Source organism: Grus americana, chromosome 7 (genome assembly GCF_028858705.1).
Source record: "Grus americana isolate bGruAme1 chromosome 7, bGruAme1.mat, whole genome shotgun sequence".
Lineage (NCBI taxonomy): Eukaryota > Metazoa > Chordata > Aves > Gruiformes > Gruidae > Grus > Grus americana.
Genome location: NC_072858.1, coordinates 15,127,637 through 15,146,420, shown reverse-complemented (window position 1 = coordinate 15,146,420; position 18,784 = coordinate 15,127,637). Strand labels below are relative to the sequence as shown.

General features: G+C 61.7%; 1 protein-coding gene across 6 annotated transcripts; it reads right to left on the bottom strand.

Moving 5' to 3' along the window:
* Nucleotides 1-228: 228 nt before the first annotated feature.
* On the bottom strand, nt 229-17,976 carry SEMA4G (semaphorin 4G). Of its 6 annotated transcripts, none has more exons than XM_054831357.1 (15): nt 17,863-17,976; nt 7,425-7,662; nt 6,082-6,230; nt 5,444-5,506; nt 5,260-5,358; nt 3,996-4,089; nt 3,654-3,767; nt 3,288-3,454; nt 2,969-3,138; nt 2,664-2,808; nt 2,363-2,585; nt 2,160-2,275; nt 1,650-1,804; nt 1,424-1,485; nt 229-1,341 (listed from the first exon to the last, which is right to left on the bottom strand). In XM_054831357.1, the coding sequence occupies exons 2-15, from the start codon at nt 7,546-7,548 to the stop codon at nt 464-466; spliced, it is 2,559 nt and encodes an 852-aa protein (XP_054687332.1). In that variant the 5' UTR covers nt 7,549-7,662; nt 17,863-17,976; the 3' UTR covers nt 229-463. The 6 variants fall into 6 exon arrangements, with proteins under 6 accessions (XP_054687332.1, XP_054687334.1, XP_054687336.1 ...); XM_054831359.1 differs by having other exon boundaries at nt 229-1,326; XM_054831361.1 differs by lacking the exon at nt 17,863-17,976 and adding an exon at nt 12,160-12,264.
* Between the last annotated feature and the right edge of the window lie 808 nt (nt 17,977-18,784).

Below are 18,784 nucleotides of genomic sequence, written 5' to 3'. Positions count from 1 at the left end.
CACCGTGCGGCAGCCCCCAGCCCCACTCCCTGCTCCTCACCCACCTCTCAGCAGCCATCCAGCTCCCGTGCGCCAAGGGATGCCCAGCGGGGCAGGCCGAGTCCGCACATCCACAACAGCATCTCTCTCTCATGCCTGGACAGACAGACAGAAACTCTCCCTCCCCCCGGTGTCCACCTTCAGCCAGGCGCCAGCTCCTGCTTCCAGCTCGTGGCCGCCGTCGGTGGGTTTTCATACATAAATAGAGCTCCCAAATTTAAATAGATTCTTTTTCTTTTCTCTTTTTCTGTACAGCGAGTCTCAAAAGTGAGTGAAAAGCCAAAGGAACGGCCAAGCCTGGGCCCGGCCCAGCTCTGCCATCCAGGAGGTAGTTTTGCCTGAGTCTTGTAACACTGCTGGCAGGGGGCAGGAGAAGGGGCCAGAGGGGAGGAGGGTCCCGCTGGCAGGACCCCCCTCCCGGCCCCTACACGGAGCTCTCGTCCAGCTTCTCCACCAGCTGCGTGTGTTTCCGCTTCTCCAGGATCTTGCTGAGCTCCTCGGTGAAGGACGCGCTGTAGAGTGGCGAGGCCAGCGGCTCCTCCTGCTGCTGCAGCAGCATGTAGCTGTTGCCGTTCATCTTGCGGAGGACGTTGGGCAGAGACCCCACGCCGTTGGTGAGCTCGGTCGGCAGTGGTGGTGGCGGCGGCAGCGGGGGCACGGCAGCTGGCAGCTCCTTGACTGGGGAGGTGGCAGCCGTGGGCGCCTCGCCGGGGATGATCCGCAGGCAGCCATCGGGGTAGGCGAGCTCTTCCTCCTCCTCCTCCTCCTCCTCCTCCTCCCGGTGGCCCTTGCGCAGGCAGTTGGCCGAGACAGTCTGCAGCTCCACGCTGGCTGGCCGCGGCTGCCCCAGGACATACTTGCCCTTGCGCTTCTCCAGGCAGGACACGTAGAGGAGGACAGCGCTGAGCACAGCGCACAGCACCACCAAGGCGACGATGACAGAGACGTAAGCCACCTTCATGTCGCCGGCCACCTGGCTGGCAGTGTGGGGCTGGGGGGAGGCTGTGGAGCTGCGGGGCAGCTCGGGCAGCACAGTGAGGCTGTAGGCGGCCAGCAGCGTCCGGAGACCCCGCTCCTCCCCGTAGCAGCGGTACTCGCCGCTGTGCTGCGGCAGTGTGTCCGTCACCAGCAGCCCATCCACCCCCACGCGCAGCCGGTCCTGCCCCGCGCCCGGCACCTCGCTGCCGTTCAGCAGCCAGATGGCTCGCGCCAGGTTGGAGCGCTGGTCGCAGGGCAGCAGCACGTCATCCCCCTGCAGCACCGTCCGGTTCTTCCACGGCAGGGAGCCTGCAGGGACACGTACTGCCTCGCGCCCATCCCGGCCACCCTAAGGGACACCGGACGCCGGCATCCCCTGCGGTGCTGAGGGGCGGCGCAGACTCACCACGCCCAAAGCTGCTCCGGCATCCCTCGTTGCCATTCGGAATGTCCTGCACCAGCCCTGTGCTGCAAGACGTGAGGGGCTTCAGCTGTACAGCCCCAGCTGAGCCCACCCTTACGGGGTCACGGCCACCGGGGCGACAGTGCCACAGGGTGATGTGCAACAGCACGGGATGAGGTGGGTGGAAGGCTCGTGGGGACCCCGCTGGGGATGGGCAGCCCATCCCTACCTGTCCGCCGCGGTGGCAGTGGCGCGGCAGGCCCTGCCGTCCCAGGCGCAGTAGGGGTCCCGGGCGAGGATGCAGTCGTAGCAGGAGGCGTACCTGGCGCAGGAGGCCAGGGGCATCTGCAGGATCCCGCTGGCTGCCCCCACATACAGGCTCCTCTGAGGGGAAAGGGCTGGTTCAGCACTGCCCTGGCATGGCGTGGCTGGGCTGTGGGGTACCCCGTGGTGTCCAGAGAACGCCCCCAGCCACGCAGCACAGCTCTCCCTTGGTGGGGGTGCGCAGGGAAGGGCCCCCAGCTCCAGTCAGTGCCACCAGCTCCAGCTGGCACCTGGCGAGGAGGTGGGGGCCAGGCTGGTCCCCTTCCCCGGGCTGCCCCGCTGGCCTCTGGCATGTATCCTGAGCTGGGGTGACCCAGGAGTCATGTCCCCCCAGTCCCCCAAACAGCCCAATGGCCGCTTCGCAGCACAAACATGCACCATGCGTGGTGTCCCCCCCACTTCTTCCACCCCTCACCTGGGTGTGGGAGATCACCAGGCTCTCCACGGGCTGTGGATCCCTGAACACCTGCACCTCCTCCACGATGTGGATGCTGGAGCCCACCACCACGGCCTTGTGGATCCAGCCATCCCCTGGAGAGCAGAGCGGGGGATCAGGAGGGAGTGTGGGATGTGTCCCTGCTGCCCAGCACAGACCTGGCAAACTCATCCCACGCTCACCCGTCCCCATGAAGAGCACATCGTAGGAGCGGCCATCGAGGGCCCGCACCCTGTCCACGGCCAGCCGGCTGTACGCCACACTCTTCTTCACTAGCAGCGGCTCCCCGCCGGCCGGCTTCACCTCCTCAAACATGAGTGGGTGCAGCTTGATGAAGTCGAGGACGCTGTTGGGCAGGTCCTGTGAGGAGTTGTAGCCCTTCCTGCGGGAGCGGTCGGTGATGCACTGCCCGGGGGAGATGGGGGTCAGGGGGGGATGCGGCCGCCCCACGCTCCCCCCTGCTCCACACCCCCAGGCACTCACGGAGCCGGGTCGGGGCTCAGGCACCGCACCGTCGTAGCGGGACCACTTGCGAGCCGAGTCCTGGTACTCCATGTAGGGGCCCTCGAAGGCGCGCTGCACCGCTGAGATGCTGTAGCGGCACACGGCCGAGGCCTCCATGGTCCTCCTGGGGGGAAAGCCCTGCCTGAGCCCGGGCAGACACAGGGGTGCTCCCCAGTGACGCACCCCCAGGTGCTCAGCACCCACCTGCACCTCCCCTCGAGCATCTCTGGTCCCCCTGTGCTGCAGACTTTAGCCCCAGCCATTTCGGCTGCTGCCACACTCACCACTGTGCTGAGAGGGTGAAGGTGGCGTAGAAGACGGTGTTGGCCCAGCTGCCCCCATCCAGGCTGCAAACGCTGCGCAGCACCTCATAGTAGGGGATGTAGCAGACCAGGCGTGCCTTCATGAAGGATGTCCACTTGCGCTGCAGGATCTTCTTCCCCCCCACATCACTCTGGGAGGGCGCAGGGAGCATTTCTGCACAGGCTGGTGGGGGAGTGTGTCCCCCTCTGCCCGTGCCTCAGTTTCCCCCAAGGTGCAGGCACGCAGCCCCCGCGCCAGGCGGAGCAGCGTTTGGCTCCCTGTGACTGGGGACATGCCTACCTTGCAGACACGGGCCACCCGGGCCACTCGGGCCACCTGGCTCTTGTCGAAGAACGATGTGGTCTCCTCGCCTGCCCGCTCCGTGAAGAAGTAGTAGATTTTGTCGTCGTCGCCCACAGGGCTGTCCTTGCTCTCCTGGACCAGCATGGAGGCCACAAACTCAGCATCTGGGGGGACGCGGAGCAAGAGGTGGAGATTGGGGACCCACCATGGCACAGGGGATCCCCCCCTGCTTCAGTCTCCTCTCACGGCAAACCACACAGGACCCCAAGGCAATCCCCCACCCCAGCTCCACGCTCCCCAAGGCGATGCACAGTGTCCCACAGCCCATGACACCAGTCCTGGGGGATGACAGGGATGTCTCACCGTTCAGCCAGTGCAGCGGGGACTCCTCCATCTTCAGCGGCCGCTGGTGCAGGTTCCTCCGGATGTCGGGGAGGCTCCGAAACTCATAGCGTGTGGCCGTGTACAAGCCACCATCTAGGCAAGGCAGGGACCCATCAGCATGGCCCTGCACAGCAGGGACAGCCCCAAAAGCCACCAGCATCCCTGTGCCCCCGGCAGAGAAGGAGGAGGGGGACCAATTCCTGCCTTGCTAAGGCGCTGCACACAGAGCCCATCCAGCTGGGGACCCCCCGTGGGGGTGCTGGGGATGGGGCCAGGGTCAGTGGCATCCCGCATGTCCCTGCCAGCCGCAGTGCTGCTTACCCACGATGAGGCCGGTGTAGCCACGGGCAGGGTCATACGGGCACTTCTCCTTTCCTTCCTCAAAGTGGGACGGCAACGTGAACCTGTCAGCATCCTTGAGGGGGACAGGGGACCGAGTTAGACAGGAGGGGACAGACCCGCCTCGCCTGCCAGCCCCAGGCTCTCCGCAGAAGCTGCTAGCGGGGACAAAGTGATGCCCGTGACCATGCCCTTGGTACTACAACCCCTGCCAGCACCCTCCAGCTGGTCAGAAACCACACGGACAGCCAGAGCCCCCAGCCAAGAGCAGGGATAGGGCTCATGGGGAAGGGGAGCCCCAGCACCCCACTTTGGCATCGCGTGGGTGCTGGGCAGAGGCTGGCCAGTGCAGCCAATGTTCCTGGGCTGTGCAAGGCTGGCAGATGCTGCCCAGCTGGGCTGGGTCCCCCGAGGTGACGTCCCCATCACGGCAGGAGTTATTTTCTTTGGGGTTTGCAGTTCAAAGCGCTTCAAATAATGACGGGGCCCTTCCAGCTCAGCGGCTCCTCCGCCTGACTCCCAGGGTGTGCTATGGCCAAACCAGACCGGTGGCATGGCTGTGGGAATGGGCACAGCCCCTCCAGGGCTCCCCGGCCAGGCTGGGGACACAGCCCCAGGCCCCTTTGCCCCATAGCTCAGGGAGAGAGGTGGGCAAAGGGTGACCAAGTCACCAAGAGCCACCGCACAGGGGTGAAAGTCCCGCTGCCGGAGGACGTGGCTGCTCCCAGCTGCTCTGCCATGAGTCACGCCACGCAGGGACCCCCAGCCTGGCCCAGGAAATCCCTGGGGAGGGGCCACTGAGTCAGCCTGCCACCATCACCCTCCCTGCCACCTTCACCCTCCCTGGACACACTTGCCACCGGCCACCAGCCAGTCTGCAGCCCCCGCTTTGGGAAGGGACCCTGCAATAGCAGGGGCTGGGGACCACCTCCAGCGTTTGCATGTCCCACCCCACCACCCCGCTGAACCCACGTGTCCCTCCCACAGCAGCGATCCCCCCACCCCCAGCCATCTTGCTATGGGGTCAGAGTCTAACCCCAGCACCAGGGTGGGAACTTTGGGCATCTTTGTCACAGGTGGCTGCATCCCCAAACCAACCCACCCCGAGCCGAGGAGAGGCTGGGATGGAGGCAGAAAGGGAGTGGGGCTGTGGGTGGAGATGGTGGGAGAGGACAGGTGCTGCGCCACCCCGGGGTGACGTGGTGGCAGGGGACGGGTGACAGCCGTGGTGCTGGGCAGTACTCACAATGGTAGCACAGAGCGGGTGGAAGGCGTAGGTCCCGCAGGCATAGAGGTGGGTGCTGTTCAGCCTCTGCAGAAACCGCACGTGGTTGAAGCACTCAGTCTGCAGAGGGGGAGGACAGGCGTCATCACCCGGGGAAAGCGACGGTGCCCCCCTCCGGCACCCGGCACCCACCCACCAGCTCCACCTTGTTGTTTTTGCCTTTCTGCAGGCAGTCCATCTGCGTCTCCGGGGAGGCATCCCAGCGGATCTGCAAGGGGAAGATGGACTGTCACTGTGTGACCCCCCCCTATCACTGTGTGGTCCCCCCATCATGCAGGCTCCAGCCTCTGCCAGAGGCATCAGAGATGCTAAAATCCTCTCTTTTATTTAGAGAGAGGACGGCTGCTCAGAGCATGAAATGGCAGCCTGCCCGCATCCCCCCAGCCCAGGGCACGAGTGGTCCCACACCCCGACCTGCAGGCAGAAACCCCAGAGCACCCACAGGAGCCTAGAGGATTTTGGGGTGTCCATTCCAGGGGGAGCAAAGGGGTGCACTTCCTCCCCTGCCCTTTGTCCTGCTGGAGTGTCCCTGAGGCAAGCAACTCTGAGCTCGGGGACATCTCCCACCACTGTCCCCATGCTGCCTGGCTGGGGAGAAGGACCTGGTATCCACAGGGAACCTGGGGACAGACCTGGGGACAGACCTGGGCACAGCACCTCCAGGCAAGACCCGAGATGGTGAGCAGGATGAGCAGGGATAGGGTGGCCATGACACGGGCAGGGACCAGGCAGCGCGGGACAGGAGGGGACAAGCAGCCGGTGGTGGGCAGAGGCCAGGCTCACCGTGCGGTGGGAGCCGTCGGCCACGTCACTGGAGTTGAGGGCGAAGATGGCTCCCCTGGCGCCCACGTAGAGGATGCCCCGGTCGTCCTCCAGCAGCAGGGTGCTGTAGTTGAGGGTGTGCGCGCTGAAGCGCCGGACACCCAACAGGTCTGCAAAGGGAACAGGGGGCTGAGGGGGGACCCCGGGGCAGGCACGGCGTGAGCCACTGGGAAAAGACAGAGGAGGGAGCCGCGAGCGGGTGGGAAGGCACCCACCGAGGTTATCAGGCAGACGGTGCCAGATGCCGGCGGTTACCGCAGGAGGACAGGAAGAGGGGAGGTTTGGTAGGAGGCGAAAGGCACTAACTGGGCTCGGGCTCACAGGGGAAATTTCTCCCCGCTAATTAAAACAGCAGCTCAGGGGTGGGAGCTGCGATGTCCATGTCCAGCATGGACCTGCCACACTGTTTGGGGAACCGCTGGAGGAAGCAAAAACATGCCAGCAACAACCCCAGCTCCAAACCAAACCCAGCCAGGCCAAACGGAAGGATGCAAACCAACTGAACCAAAACTGCCATGCAAGGGGAGAGCTTCTGCAGCAAGGCTGGGCGCTCCCTGCCTACTGAGCCGGATAAACCATCCAATTTGGGGTGCTGAGAAGTGTGAGGTGGGACTCAGCCCTGGCCAGAGGGACCCCAAGCCAGGCTCAGACTCTCCCACCGCAGGAGTGGGGCTTGGTACCCCCAAGGCAGCTGGGAAGGGAACGACCCCCCCCAAAAGGAGGCATTGCCTGGGGAGAAAAGGGCACCCCAGCTGCAAATGAAACCCTCTCCCGCCGTCGACCGCTGAGCTGGGTTTCACTAATGAGGTCAACGAAGTCATGTGGATGCCCAAGTCATGGTGACACTGTGGGGCTGGCTGACACCACAGAGGCTGGAGACCAAGAGCCCAGTGGCAATTAGAGAAAATCACGGAAGAAAGCTCCCTGCTGACTATCTGGGCCATGAGAGCCCAGCTGGGTGTGATGCCCGGCTCAGGACACCCTCCAAGGGCTGCTGGGCAGGGCCAGGGGCTGGCCAAGGCTGGCTCCCTGCATGTCCTTGTCCCCCCTGGCTTTTGGGGAGATGCCTTTGCCCTGCTCCATCCCTTGGGGCACATCGACTCTGGGCACCCAACACCAGACCAGCCATGTGGGCTCTGATTTCTGGAGCCCAGGGGACTGGAGGACCTCCTGTAGCCACCCCGCCATGCTGAGTCCCCCACTCTGGGGGGGTGGCGAAGGCTGGACGCAGTCACGATGCACCAAACCTGGTGCTGGCAAGATTCCAAACCTCACCCCCACCACCGAGACCTGCACCACCTTACCGTCAAAGGTGATCGTCGTCCTGGGGGTGGCATCCAGGTCGGTGGCAGACCGCCGTGATGGGTAGCCCATCACCACCGTCGCCACGAAGAGAGCCGTCAGAAGATGGGCCGTGCCTCCGCTCATCTTCCCGCTCCCCCAGCGAGGGCAGCTGCCCAGCCCGCTGCCGCCGGGCTGGCACAGCCGATCCTCAGGACAGGCTCCCCAGCTCCCCGGGACGGGGCGAGCCGCCAAACCCTCCTGAAACACAGAGCACTGGGTCAGATGCTCCCACTCACTGTCCCCAGCACCTCACGAGCAAGCGGGCTTGGGAAGAAGCCAGCCGCGCACACGCATGGACGCTTGACCGGGCACGGCCTCAGCCCGGGAATGGCTTCAGGGAAAAGCAAACCCTCGTTTGCCAAAGGGGAAACTGAGGCATGGCACAAGATGTCAAGCCCGCAGCCAGCACGGGGCAGGGAGGGGAATCCGAGCGGAGCGACCCCCTGCAGCATCCCCCTGGCTCAGCGTCTGCTCCATCGCAGTAGCGGCAGTCGCTTGCTGAGCACTTGGTTCGGTTGCTCAGAGGCTCATTTTCCTCCAGGTCTGCTCCGGTCTCCTCCCTCCTTTGCTTCCAGACATCTCCTTCCTCAGCTCCCCATGACTGAAGGACACGCTTCAGTGGAGCCAGCTGATCCCCCATTGCATTTTCACACCCCAAAAGCAGGCTCATTTACCCCCAAAAGCAGAGAGCGGGGGTCAGGGCCAAGCCCCTCTGCGGGTGCCTTGGCACATTGGGGTATTCCCAGCCCTGGTCCCCAAAGCGGCTGTGATGGGACAGATGATGGGGGGCTCCCAGGGAGCCCAAGGGCTCCACTTCTCCCCAAAAGCACAGCTGGCTGTCTCCTGCCGTGCGAGACATTTGTCCCCAAGTTTTGCCTCCTGAAATGACAAGACTCCCGAGTACCGAGGCGCAGGGAAGGATGCTTCAGGCACACAGCGACGCAGAGCGAAGGAAAACCCATGCAGGAGCCGCTTGGCATCTCCACCAAGTCTTTTCAAGCGAGAACAGTTTTCCCCCCAGTGTTTTTCCATGAGATTTCAGTTTCTCTTTCATCCCAAGCTGCCTTGAAGCTCAGCATCTACCTCAGCTCTCGCTTTCATGCATCCGATCCCTCCCAAATAACCCCCCCGCCTCTCCTGGCTGCTTTGAGCAAAGCCACCGGTTCATTTTGCAGGCGCTAAGGAGAAAGGAGACGACTGGGTGTCTCCAAGCAGGGGAGCTCCCCATAAGCAACCGGCACCTATAGGTTTGCTTAGGGGTTTTTTTTAATATATATATAAACCAAATACCTGGCCCCATAGAGAAGCTGTTCAAACACGCTTGCTGCAGACGGTTTCCCTGAAGCAAATACCTCACCAGGTCTCAGGCAAAGGGGAGGTAAAACCAAAGTGAAATGAAAGTGAAAAAGGCTTTGGGGCTGAAAAGGGGAAGCGAGGGGCTGGATGTGGATCCAGCCACAGTCCCAGAGCCTGCATTAACCCGCTCTTCCCTTTGAGGGGGGGCGGGTCAGACCCAGACCTTGCGCCTGCACTGGCTGCTGCCCCAGAGCATCCCGGGAATGGGGCAGAGGGGAGATGTCCTCCCCTGCTCCCTCCTGCCTCGCTGCCCCCCAGGCACTGGACCAGCGCAGAGCACCCATAGAGCACCCAACCCTGAGCACGGGCGGGGTGCTACCCACGGGGCTGAGCTCCCCAGGGATGAGAGGATGGCAACCCGGAGCATCCTCCTTCCTATTCCTGGGGCAAGCCCTGTTCGCACCGAGGGTCTGCCCATGAGCGACGGGCCTGGCAGGGCGATGCAAGGTGGGTGAGTGGGGATAGAGGTCAGTGAGAAAGAAGTTGCTTTAGTCGCCCCATGTTTAGCATGAGCCAAACCCACCAAGCTTTTTGGGCAAAGCAAGTAGCAGGGTCACATCTGGAGCACCAAACCACCCAAAAGTCCTCCAGCCAGTCCTGTACCGACACCTCTCCATCCCACCAGCGGGACCGGGGCCACCCCAGCAGCTGCAGGGACCCTTCCGCAGGCCTCTGTGCAGGCACACAAGCCTGGAATCACACACAAGCCATGAAAGCTGCCGTGCAACTGGGCTGGGAAAGCAGAGGGGAGGAGAAACCTTCTTACGACAGGGCAAACAATGATCTCTAATAAATGTGTAACAGCCCTGTGAGCTGCCTGCATGCTGCCTGGCATTCTCGCCTTATCTCCCCCCCCCCGAACAAACAAGCCCTGAACTTTGCCTGCTGCCCAGCTCCAACACAACAGGGATCAGAGCCGGGAGCGCGGCTGGGTAGGGACGCTGCTTATCGCAGGGCAGCGCAGTGCTGCGAGCCAGCCCCAGCTAACATTTAACCAGTGTGAGCACCAAGCCAGCACAGGGCAGGGGGGAAATAATAATAATAATAAATTAATTTGTGGGGTTGTGCAAGGTTCCCAGCCGGGCAGGGGGGAGCAACCTCCCGTGCCACTGAGGCTGGGCTCCTCCACTTTTTGGAGGGGAGCAGCTACACCCATTTCCAAAGACTCTTTTGCCTGAGATCAGATGTAACTTTGTCCTAAAGGACATTTAATCAGTTAGCTATAAAGCCAGTTAATATTTTACTTGAAGGGAAGGGCTGCTCTGAGCTTCTCTATTTTTTATTTTTTATTTTTCATACCTAGAGTAGGGGAGAAAGAGAAGAAGGAACTGAAACCATCCTTAGCTCCACTCAGACTGTCGCCCTGGGCTGCAGCCACACCAGACCCCCCCCCCCCCCCCAAAATTCATCATTTTCCCCCCTCAGCAGGGTGCAAGTTCAAAGCTCTGGGCAAAGACGAGTGTCAGGAGGCAGAGGAGGTCCCAGACTGTGGGACCCGCAAGTTGGGCTGGGGGTAGTTGGATTGCTCAAGCCCAGCTCTTCCATGGGAAATGGGGAAAAGCCAGGAGGGGAAACACTGCAGAGAGCTTTCTCTGGGGAAGGAAGATAAGAGGGGAGGAAGAGGCTGAAAAGCAACAGCAGTTCCGATGAAGTCTGGGCATTACGAGAAAAACTGCCCAGAAAAGCCCAACCCATCCCCAGGAGCAAGCTCCCAAGCCCCTTGGTGCCTCACCTACTTCCCAGCACAGGGGAGGTCGACATAGGACCTGAAACACGGCCCCAGCTCCCGCCCCGGCCGGCGACGCTGAAGAAGAAGGGTGTTGGAGGCAGAATCCAGCCACGGAGCTGACAGCGAAGACAGGAAGCAGCCGCTCTAAGCACAACGTACAAGGTCCACAGCAGCCAAAGCTCACCCTCCTACTGCTGGCTACCAGGGCTCCCACGGGACACAGCCACGGCTCCCGGCACAGAGCTGGGCGAGCCCGACCCAGGCACTGGCTCCCGCCGGCAGGACGGGTTTGATGGTCCCTGGGGAACACCAGGAAAGCAGTGGGGCAGCGGAGGCGTGCAGGCGTGCGTGAGCGCGCAGGGGAGCGAGCAAGCCCCGGTCAGGTCTGACTGGGTTTACTGGGTCACGACGGAAGCTGTGCAAGCATGACTGTGCCGGCCTCAGCCTCCCACCGGCAGCCAGCCGGCACAGCACACCCAAACGAGCCGGCCCGGTCGGCACCTCCTTAAAATCCCCACGACCAGTGTCTCTGGAAGTGCAAAAAGCTTTTGATGAGTGAATTTCCCAGCAGCAGGTCTCACCACCCTGGATCCAGCCAAAGAAACCAGCCGTGCCATGAAGCTGCCGCACCCCTGGATGGCCGCTGCACCAGGAGCTTCTCCCAGCCATGGTGGCCCTTTCCTGCTGCCTCGCAGTCCTCAAAACCTGGGAGCAAGAGCCAGCCACAAGCTGGGGTGCAGGGAAGCTGCGCTGTCAGTGGGGCTGGCAAATATGGAGGGACCTCAGCCAGGGTCTTACGGGACCCCCATGGCTGTTTCCTTGGCGGCACAGCCAAAAACAATACCAACTTTTTAATTTGGAAATGCCGAGCCGGAGCAGCCCTTCTCCAGCTCACCCCCAGCATCCATCCTTGATGGTGGGACAGAGATTTACAGAGCAGGACTGGATGCTTCCCCATCCCGCCACTCCGTGGACAGCTTGTGGTTGCTCCACCAAGCCCCAGCAAAGCCCAAGCAGGCTCCCAGAATGGCTGCCGGACCCTTCTCCCCTCCTCTGGGGCTGCCCCCCTTGGCATCGTGCACCCCTACAAGCAAGCGCTGCTGCTGCCTTCCCAGTGGGGGCCAGGATTTCCAGCAGCTCTCCTCCGGGTTATGGGGTTGCAAAACAGCCTTAACAAAACTCCCGGCAGGGACTGCACCGGGAGCCACCGTTTACACCTTGCTTTTTTACGGCAGCCCAGCCCAGGCACTCCAAACCCCGCACGGCCGATTCAGCTCTCCTCATCGAGGCCAAGCCTGGCACATGACCCCCCCCGGCCCCCTCGTCACCCCACCGCTCGCTCCCCCAGGCGCGTTCCCACCAGCCCAGTGCCATTTTATCCCCCCGGGGACCCACGCAAGTTCAGCCGAAACAGCCCGACCCGTTCCCAGTGAGGGGGGGGGGAAAGGCGCCTGCCCCGGGGGACAAGGCGGGGATTGCTCCCGGCTCCCAGGCGTGGGAATCAGCCAAGGAATTACGGAAAAGAGCCATACAGCGAGAGGCGAGCCTGGCCCGTGTCTGGCTGCGAGCGCAGTGCGTTTCAGGCCCCCCTTTCCCTGGAGCTGCCAGACCTTGGGTGGGAAATCCTGCGAGATGCGGGAAGAGGCACCGGGATGGAGGTTGCCAGGCAACTTTAATTCAGCCCTTGACGAACTTCCAGCACTTTGCTTCTGCTGCAGAGCCCAACCAGCAAATGATAAAACAGCCGCAGGTCCACCCCCAGCCCGCGGCGTCCATCTGTCCATCACGGGGGTTTGCTCATGGCCTCGTGCCCGGGGTGCCTTGCAAGGCAATGGGTCCCCCCCCAGCAGCATCCCTGAAGGCCAGCCCAGGACGAGCTGCCCTTCCCAGCAGAGATTTGCAGGGGCAGGATTTGACCCGTGGGACTGGGCTGGCGCTGCCGCACGGATATTTCTCAACCAGCCAGGATTTTTGTCAACAGCAGCAAGAAAAAATGCTAACTTGTCGAAAGCCCTGCGGGAAGAGGGGATCTGCACCAAGTTTAGGGGATGGGGAGGGAAGGAACACACTGACCTCCCGGGAGCCCCTTGCCAAGTTTATTTTAATTGCCTTCTTTAAACAAAACCACATTCGACCCCGAGGCACTTCAGTGGACACGCACGAAAGCTTTGGTGATTCAGGAAGTAGATACCTCTCTCCTTTACCCAAATTTGGGATTTGGACACAGCAGAGGGGAGGGAGAGCAGTGACATTGGCTCCTCTCAAGGAGCATCCTGCCCTGCTCCCGCCACAAAGCCCCCACGCACGGCACAGCTGCCGCGGAGCCAGGGGGCAGGCGGCAGGCACCAGCGGGCCGTGGGAACAAGCTCCAAATTTCCCCAGCCCAGCACGACCCCCATCCACCACCGGCAGAGCATCCGGCAGAGGAGAGCGCCCAGCTCTGATCCCACCAACATCACGGCAGGGAGGAGGCGTCTGAAGGAGCAAAGCGATGGATGGGAGAGCAAGCAGGGCCAGCTGGGGACGTGGGCCTGTTTAAGGGGCACCAGTGCCAACAGGAGCCAGGCATCCAAACATCCCTAAAAAGACAAGCTGATCCATCAGCAATAAAACATAACAGCCCAATTTCTGACAGATTTTCCCCGCTGGCTCCCAGCACCATGCCTTTTTCTCCATCCCCCTGCAGCATCCCTCTAGGGGATGCCACCCACTCAGGGGCAGGGACCAGCCACAGTGTCCTCCTGCACAGCTGCAGGGATCGGGGTGTTTTAGCTGCTCCCCAGCTCCCCATTTTCACTGATTTTACAAGAACTTGTTTCTCTCCTCCGTCAGGTCGGGTCTGATGTGGAGCAGGAGGTTCAAAGGGGCTGCCAGGCAGCCATGGAGCTCACTGCCAAATCCCCGTGAGAGCTCTCCTGCCATTCCCCTCCAAACCCACCCAAAAAAATCCAACTGAGAAAATAAGGAAAGCTGCTCCAGCCTCTGCCACGGGCAGGCATCACCTGCCTGCAGCCACCTGCCAGGCGTGGGGACGGCTCCACTCCAGCAGCTCCTGGTGTGCCGCAAGCAAATGGCACAAGCGCGGTGCCCAGAACAGCAGGACAGAGCGCTCCTCCGCTCCCCGTCTGTAAGGAAAACCCACCAACACTGGCCATCAGTCAAAACAGCTCCTCACCCAGCTCCATCACCCTAGAAGCCTTGCTTAGAGCTGGCCTGGGAGGGAAGCATGCAAGAAGGAGAGGCTGAAGGGCATATCCTTGCAGCTCGGTGGCGGGACTGGAAGCACTAAGCGATGCCCCGGCCAGTCCAGACCCGGCATCCCTGGGCAGGGCAGCAAATCTCGCAGGAGCAATTCCCTGTGTACTGGAGGCTGTTTGGTTCTTGCAAGCCAGCAGTGAGGACACAGTCCCAGCAGCTTTTCCCTCCCATCCTGCACATCTCCCCCTGCAGAAACTCCACGGCAGCAGCCCTGGGCTGACCCTGCAGCCCAGGAGCACCTGAAAGCCCAGCCAGGAACTGTGCAGGAACTGGGAAGTGAAACTGGAGGATGTGGTGGTCTGACTCTGACTTCACTCCCCTGCCAGCCTGCCCCACACCCTGGCCACAGGGAAGGCAGAACGCGGCCACTGAGCCCCAGGATGCGGAGCGCAGACCCCCAGCATGCAGGGCAGCACAGCGGAGACCCCTGGGCTCCCACCTCCTCCACCGTGGGGAAGAGGCACTCTCAGCAGTAGCAACATCACCCCCAAACCTCACCATTTTCCATCCTTTCCTGCCTCTCCTGCAGTAGGCCAGGCTTCGTCACTTGCTGGCAGCCCCTCGGCAGAGCAGACGGACAGATGGACAAGCGGACGGACAGATGGACAGGTGGACGCACAGCCCTCCACATCGCAGCAAAGTTTCCCAGCGAGGGGGCGTTTGCATCCAAGTGGCTGAGCACCGGGTGCGATCTGCAATTCAGCCTTCAAAGGCTTTGTGGCTGAAGCACATTGTCTCCACAGCAGAAGCAGGAAAATAATTGTAGAATTAAACTCCCAGGAACAATTAGAAAGAAAACAAAAGACCCCAACCCTAAATATAAAGGGAGATTTCAGGGACAGATTTTGGGGCTTTTTGATGCATTTGAATCCATTTGCTCGTCCCCATGGCTGCACTCTGTTTCATTTCACTGGGCTCGTACAATGCAAGACACGGAATTAACTCGGGTGTTTGTTTAGAGCCGGTTTGTCTTCCAGTTTCCTTCCAAAGCCAGGTTTGAGTTTCAAAGACGTTTCTTGGCAATGGCCAGGGTTCCCACCATCGGTGCGGCGTGGGGTTTTCCCATGGGGAAACTGAGGCTCAGAAATCCTGCACAACCTGGAGTCCCCTTAGAAGCGGGGGCAAGAGCTGGAGCACAACCCAGCTCGCCTGGCGTGAACACGGAGCTTTCCGCCCCAAGCCTGTCCCTCTCCCGTTTATTTATTCCAAAGATAAACTGTTTTCTTTTCAAAAGTCCAGCAAAACCAGATGACGGGAGCGGTTTTATGGCTTCCAGCTTTACCAACCTCTTCTTGTTTCCTTTGCTTTCTCTCCAACAAAGCTTCAAATTTGGGGTCAAACCCAACTGCATTCAACTTTGCATTCAAAACTGCACGGCACAAGGCAGTAGCACCTGGCCATTCCCACAGCCATTTTGCATACCGCCAACTCTGCTGCCCCAAAAATCAGCTTCCCACCTCATTTGCACGGGCTTGGTTTTGCAACAGGCAAACAAGAGCCCTCCATCAAGTAAGGGGAGGTGGGGTTGCACCTTGGGGGAGCTTTTAAGCAACAAGAAGAGCACAAGCTGGAGCACACAGTGAATCACCAAACTGCGTTCCCACACCGGTCGGTAACACGGTGCTCAAAACCCTCCGCTTCCTTTGGCTCTAGACAGCAGAGCTCAGGCCCCAGGAGGATGGAAGGGGTGGGTTTGGCAGTGACCTTGCTATTGCAAAGCCCTCGGGCTTGTAAATCACCAGGAGTGGTGGCACAGCCAGGTGGGGAGGGATGGCAGCGAAGTGGCAGCGGGGCAGAGAGCTCTCCTCACCTTTGAACGGGAACAGGCACCTGCCCAACACCCGCAGCAGCAGCCGGCCACTGCCAGGGGGGCTTTCACAGCTGGGGAATGTAAAAATAACTTCAGGAGGCATTGTTCTCCCCTCTGGAGAGGCAGTGGGTCCTCCTGGACCGGCACCTCCCCACCAAACCACCCATCACATGAGCCGCTTCCCAACAAGTCCCATCACGATGCGAAGCGGAGCTGGCGGGCAAGCACAGGGAGGGAAATTCCCCGCACGCAGCCAGGTGAGGCTGGCACGGTGTCTCCACCGCACCCACTGCTGCCCTCCTGCACGGGGGTGCCGGCAGAGCCCCCCCTCGCCAAGTGCACCTGGATGCTTTTTCCCAGCACAAGACCTGCCAGATTTGCTGAATAAACCTCCCGGCTCCAGCAAACCCGCTGCATTCCTGGCGGGGAAAGTGGTGAAAGGTTCAAATGGATGTTGGAAGAGGCAGTGGGGGGGAGAACAAGCCTACAACACAAAGCTCTCATCTGCAGGAGCCGAAAGGGTTGTTGGGGTTTTGGGTTTTTTTCCCCCCTCCGGTTGCAACACAAAAACAAAGTCAAGATAGGGATCGCGGCATGCTGGGGGGCAGCTCCCTGCCCCTTGTCCCTCCAGGCAGAGTGAGCCTGGCCAAACCAAGCAGAGACACATCCCGTGGGACACGCGCACAGCATCGCTGTGGCCATCCCACCCGGGTTTGGGGTTCAGGTGGGGGCTCCCAGCCTGCACCCATCATGGAAGGAGGTGAAGCAGCCGGAGCCCATGGTGGTAGGCCAACTAGCACAAAAAATGCCATCGTTGTTATTAATAATTTCCCTGCCTCTGGGGGAATCTGCACTCCTCATCCATTTTGGGCAGTCTCTTTGTCTTTGGAGACTGTTTTTCTTGGCACCTGAAGAGCACTTTCATGGTTCCTCCTCCCACTTCACGCTCTTGGTTTTAAAGGCCAGGCACAAGCCACTGGCCCACCTGGGTACAGGCGGGGAGGGCAAAGAGAGCCCCAAATCACAGTGCTGCCTGGCTGCACAGCAGGTCTCTTCTACCCTCGGATCAGCAGACATGAAGCTCGACCTCAACACAGACAAGCCCCCAGCACAAGTCGGTCCCCTCCACCTGGGAGCATCCGCAGCCCCCACAGCAATGCATCCCAAGGAGCCAGAGCTCAGACAAACCACGTCCCACAGCCCCCCACCTCCCAGGGGGAAGGGAATGGGAGTCAGGGATTGCACTGCACCACCTGCATCGGTTTAGTATCTTGTCCCAGCCAGCTGAAACACCAGCTGCCCCCAGGTAACACTCAGCCTCCCCAAATACCGCCAGCAGTCCCCATCCCCACAGACACACACCCCCCCCCTCAATGTGCTGGGGAAGAGGGTCGGGGGGGCATATCTAGCCCTCTCCCCAGGAGCTGTTGTCCTGTCTGGCTGCTCAGCATGTCCCCCTGTCACTCCTGCCCAGGTCCCCTAGCCCCAACTCACCCCACCCCAAACCTGTCCCCAAAGCAAGCTACCTGCACTGCCACCAGATCCGGTGTATCCCAGCCTCCCCTCCAGCTTGTCATCCCCAAATCCTCACCTGCATCAGACCTCCCCTGAACCCCTCTCCATACTGCCCCCATAGCTCTGCCTCCCTGTTTCCCCCAAGGCGTCGTTCCCTGGACCTTGACCCCAGCACGTCAGACCCCTGCTCCTCCTTCTCCAGACCCTGCCTGTGCACCCAGCACCCCAGGCCCTACCTGTGCATGCAGCATCCACACCCAGCACCCCAAATCCTGCCTGCAGACCCAGACCTGGACCCAGACCCAGCACTCCGGGCCCTACCAAGGCACTCAACATCCAGATCCAGCACCCCAAATCCTGCCTGTGGACTCTGCACCCAGATTCAGCACCCCAAACCCACCACCCCCGACCCCACCTGAAGATTCAGCAGTCAGACCCAGCACCCCCGACCCTGCCTGCGGACTCAGCACCCGACCCCAGCACCCAGCCCCTGCCTATGCATGCAGCACCCGGAGCCAGTAACCAGATCCAGCTCTCCGGATCCTGGCTGTGGACGCGGCACCCAGACCGAGCAGCCCCGGCCCTGCCTGCGGACCCGGAGCCAGCAACCCCGGCCCTGCCTCTGGATCCGGACCCAGCACCCCCGACCCTGCGGGCGGACCCGCGATCAAAAACCCGGACCCAGCACCCGCCCGGCGGCTCTCCCCACTCGCGTCTCCCTGGCGCTTACCTGGTATGGTGCCGCACTGCTCGGCTCGGCGGCGCAGCAGGTGCTGGCGGCACGGCACGGTTCGGCGCAGCGCAGCGTAGCCCGGCTGTGCGCGGCCCCGCCGTACCGAGCCGAGCCGAGCCGCCCGCACCGCCCCCTGCCGGCCGCGCCGGTGCGCGGAGGTGGAGGCCGCGGTGCCCAGCCCCGGCACGGAGCCACTCGGCCGCCTGCACGGGTCCCGCGGAGGAGGAGGGCAGGAGCGGCGGGGAGGGGAGCCGGGGCCGGGCTACCCCTGCCTGCGCCGGGTCTCCCCAGCAAACACTGTGAGGCGGACGGCAGAGTTCCCTTCAGCACAGCCACGGCACGCAGAGACGCCGCCGTGCAACCCCCTCGGCCCCGGGGACGATCAGCACCGGCCCGGGGGAGTCGCTCAGCACGGGCAGTTTGGGTTGTACAGCCTGTGTTCAAGTCCCTGGTGAGGACAGGTGGTAAAGGGCTGGTAATTTGGGCTTGTGACTATAAAAAAGCATTACTGAATGCAGATAAGCATCATCCCGCTCTGCCAACGCAGCACATGTGGTGTCATCACACCACAGCCACCCAGCTGGTGCTGCGGTACCTGCCAAGGCTCCTCGCTCCCTGAACCCACCCCAGCTGCTCGCACCCCACATCACACACCTGACCGAAGCACCGTGCCCTATCTTCACCCTCCTCTAACACGTGCCTCCCCATTTAGTCTGCATTTACCCACGGTGGAAGGTTGTTTGGAAACACAGGCAGGTAATGGTTTCTCTACAGCCCTGTGTGGAGCCTTTTGCCTTGGGTGGCTTCTGTGGCTCCTCCCCACAGGCAGGAGCTGCCAGGTTCAGGCCTGTGTTTGCTTTTCTTTCGCAAGCTTTCAGCGCCTGGCCAACCCTCCCTCCTCACCCGTCGCAGGAGGCGG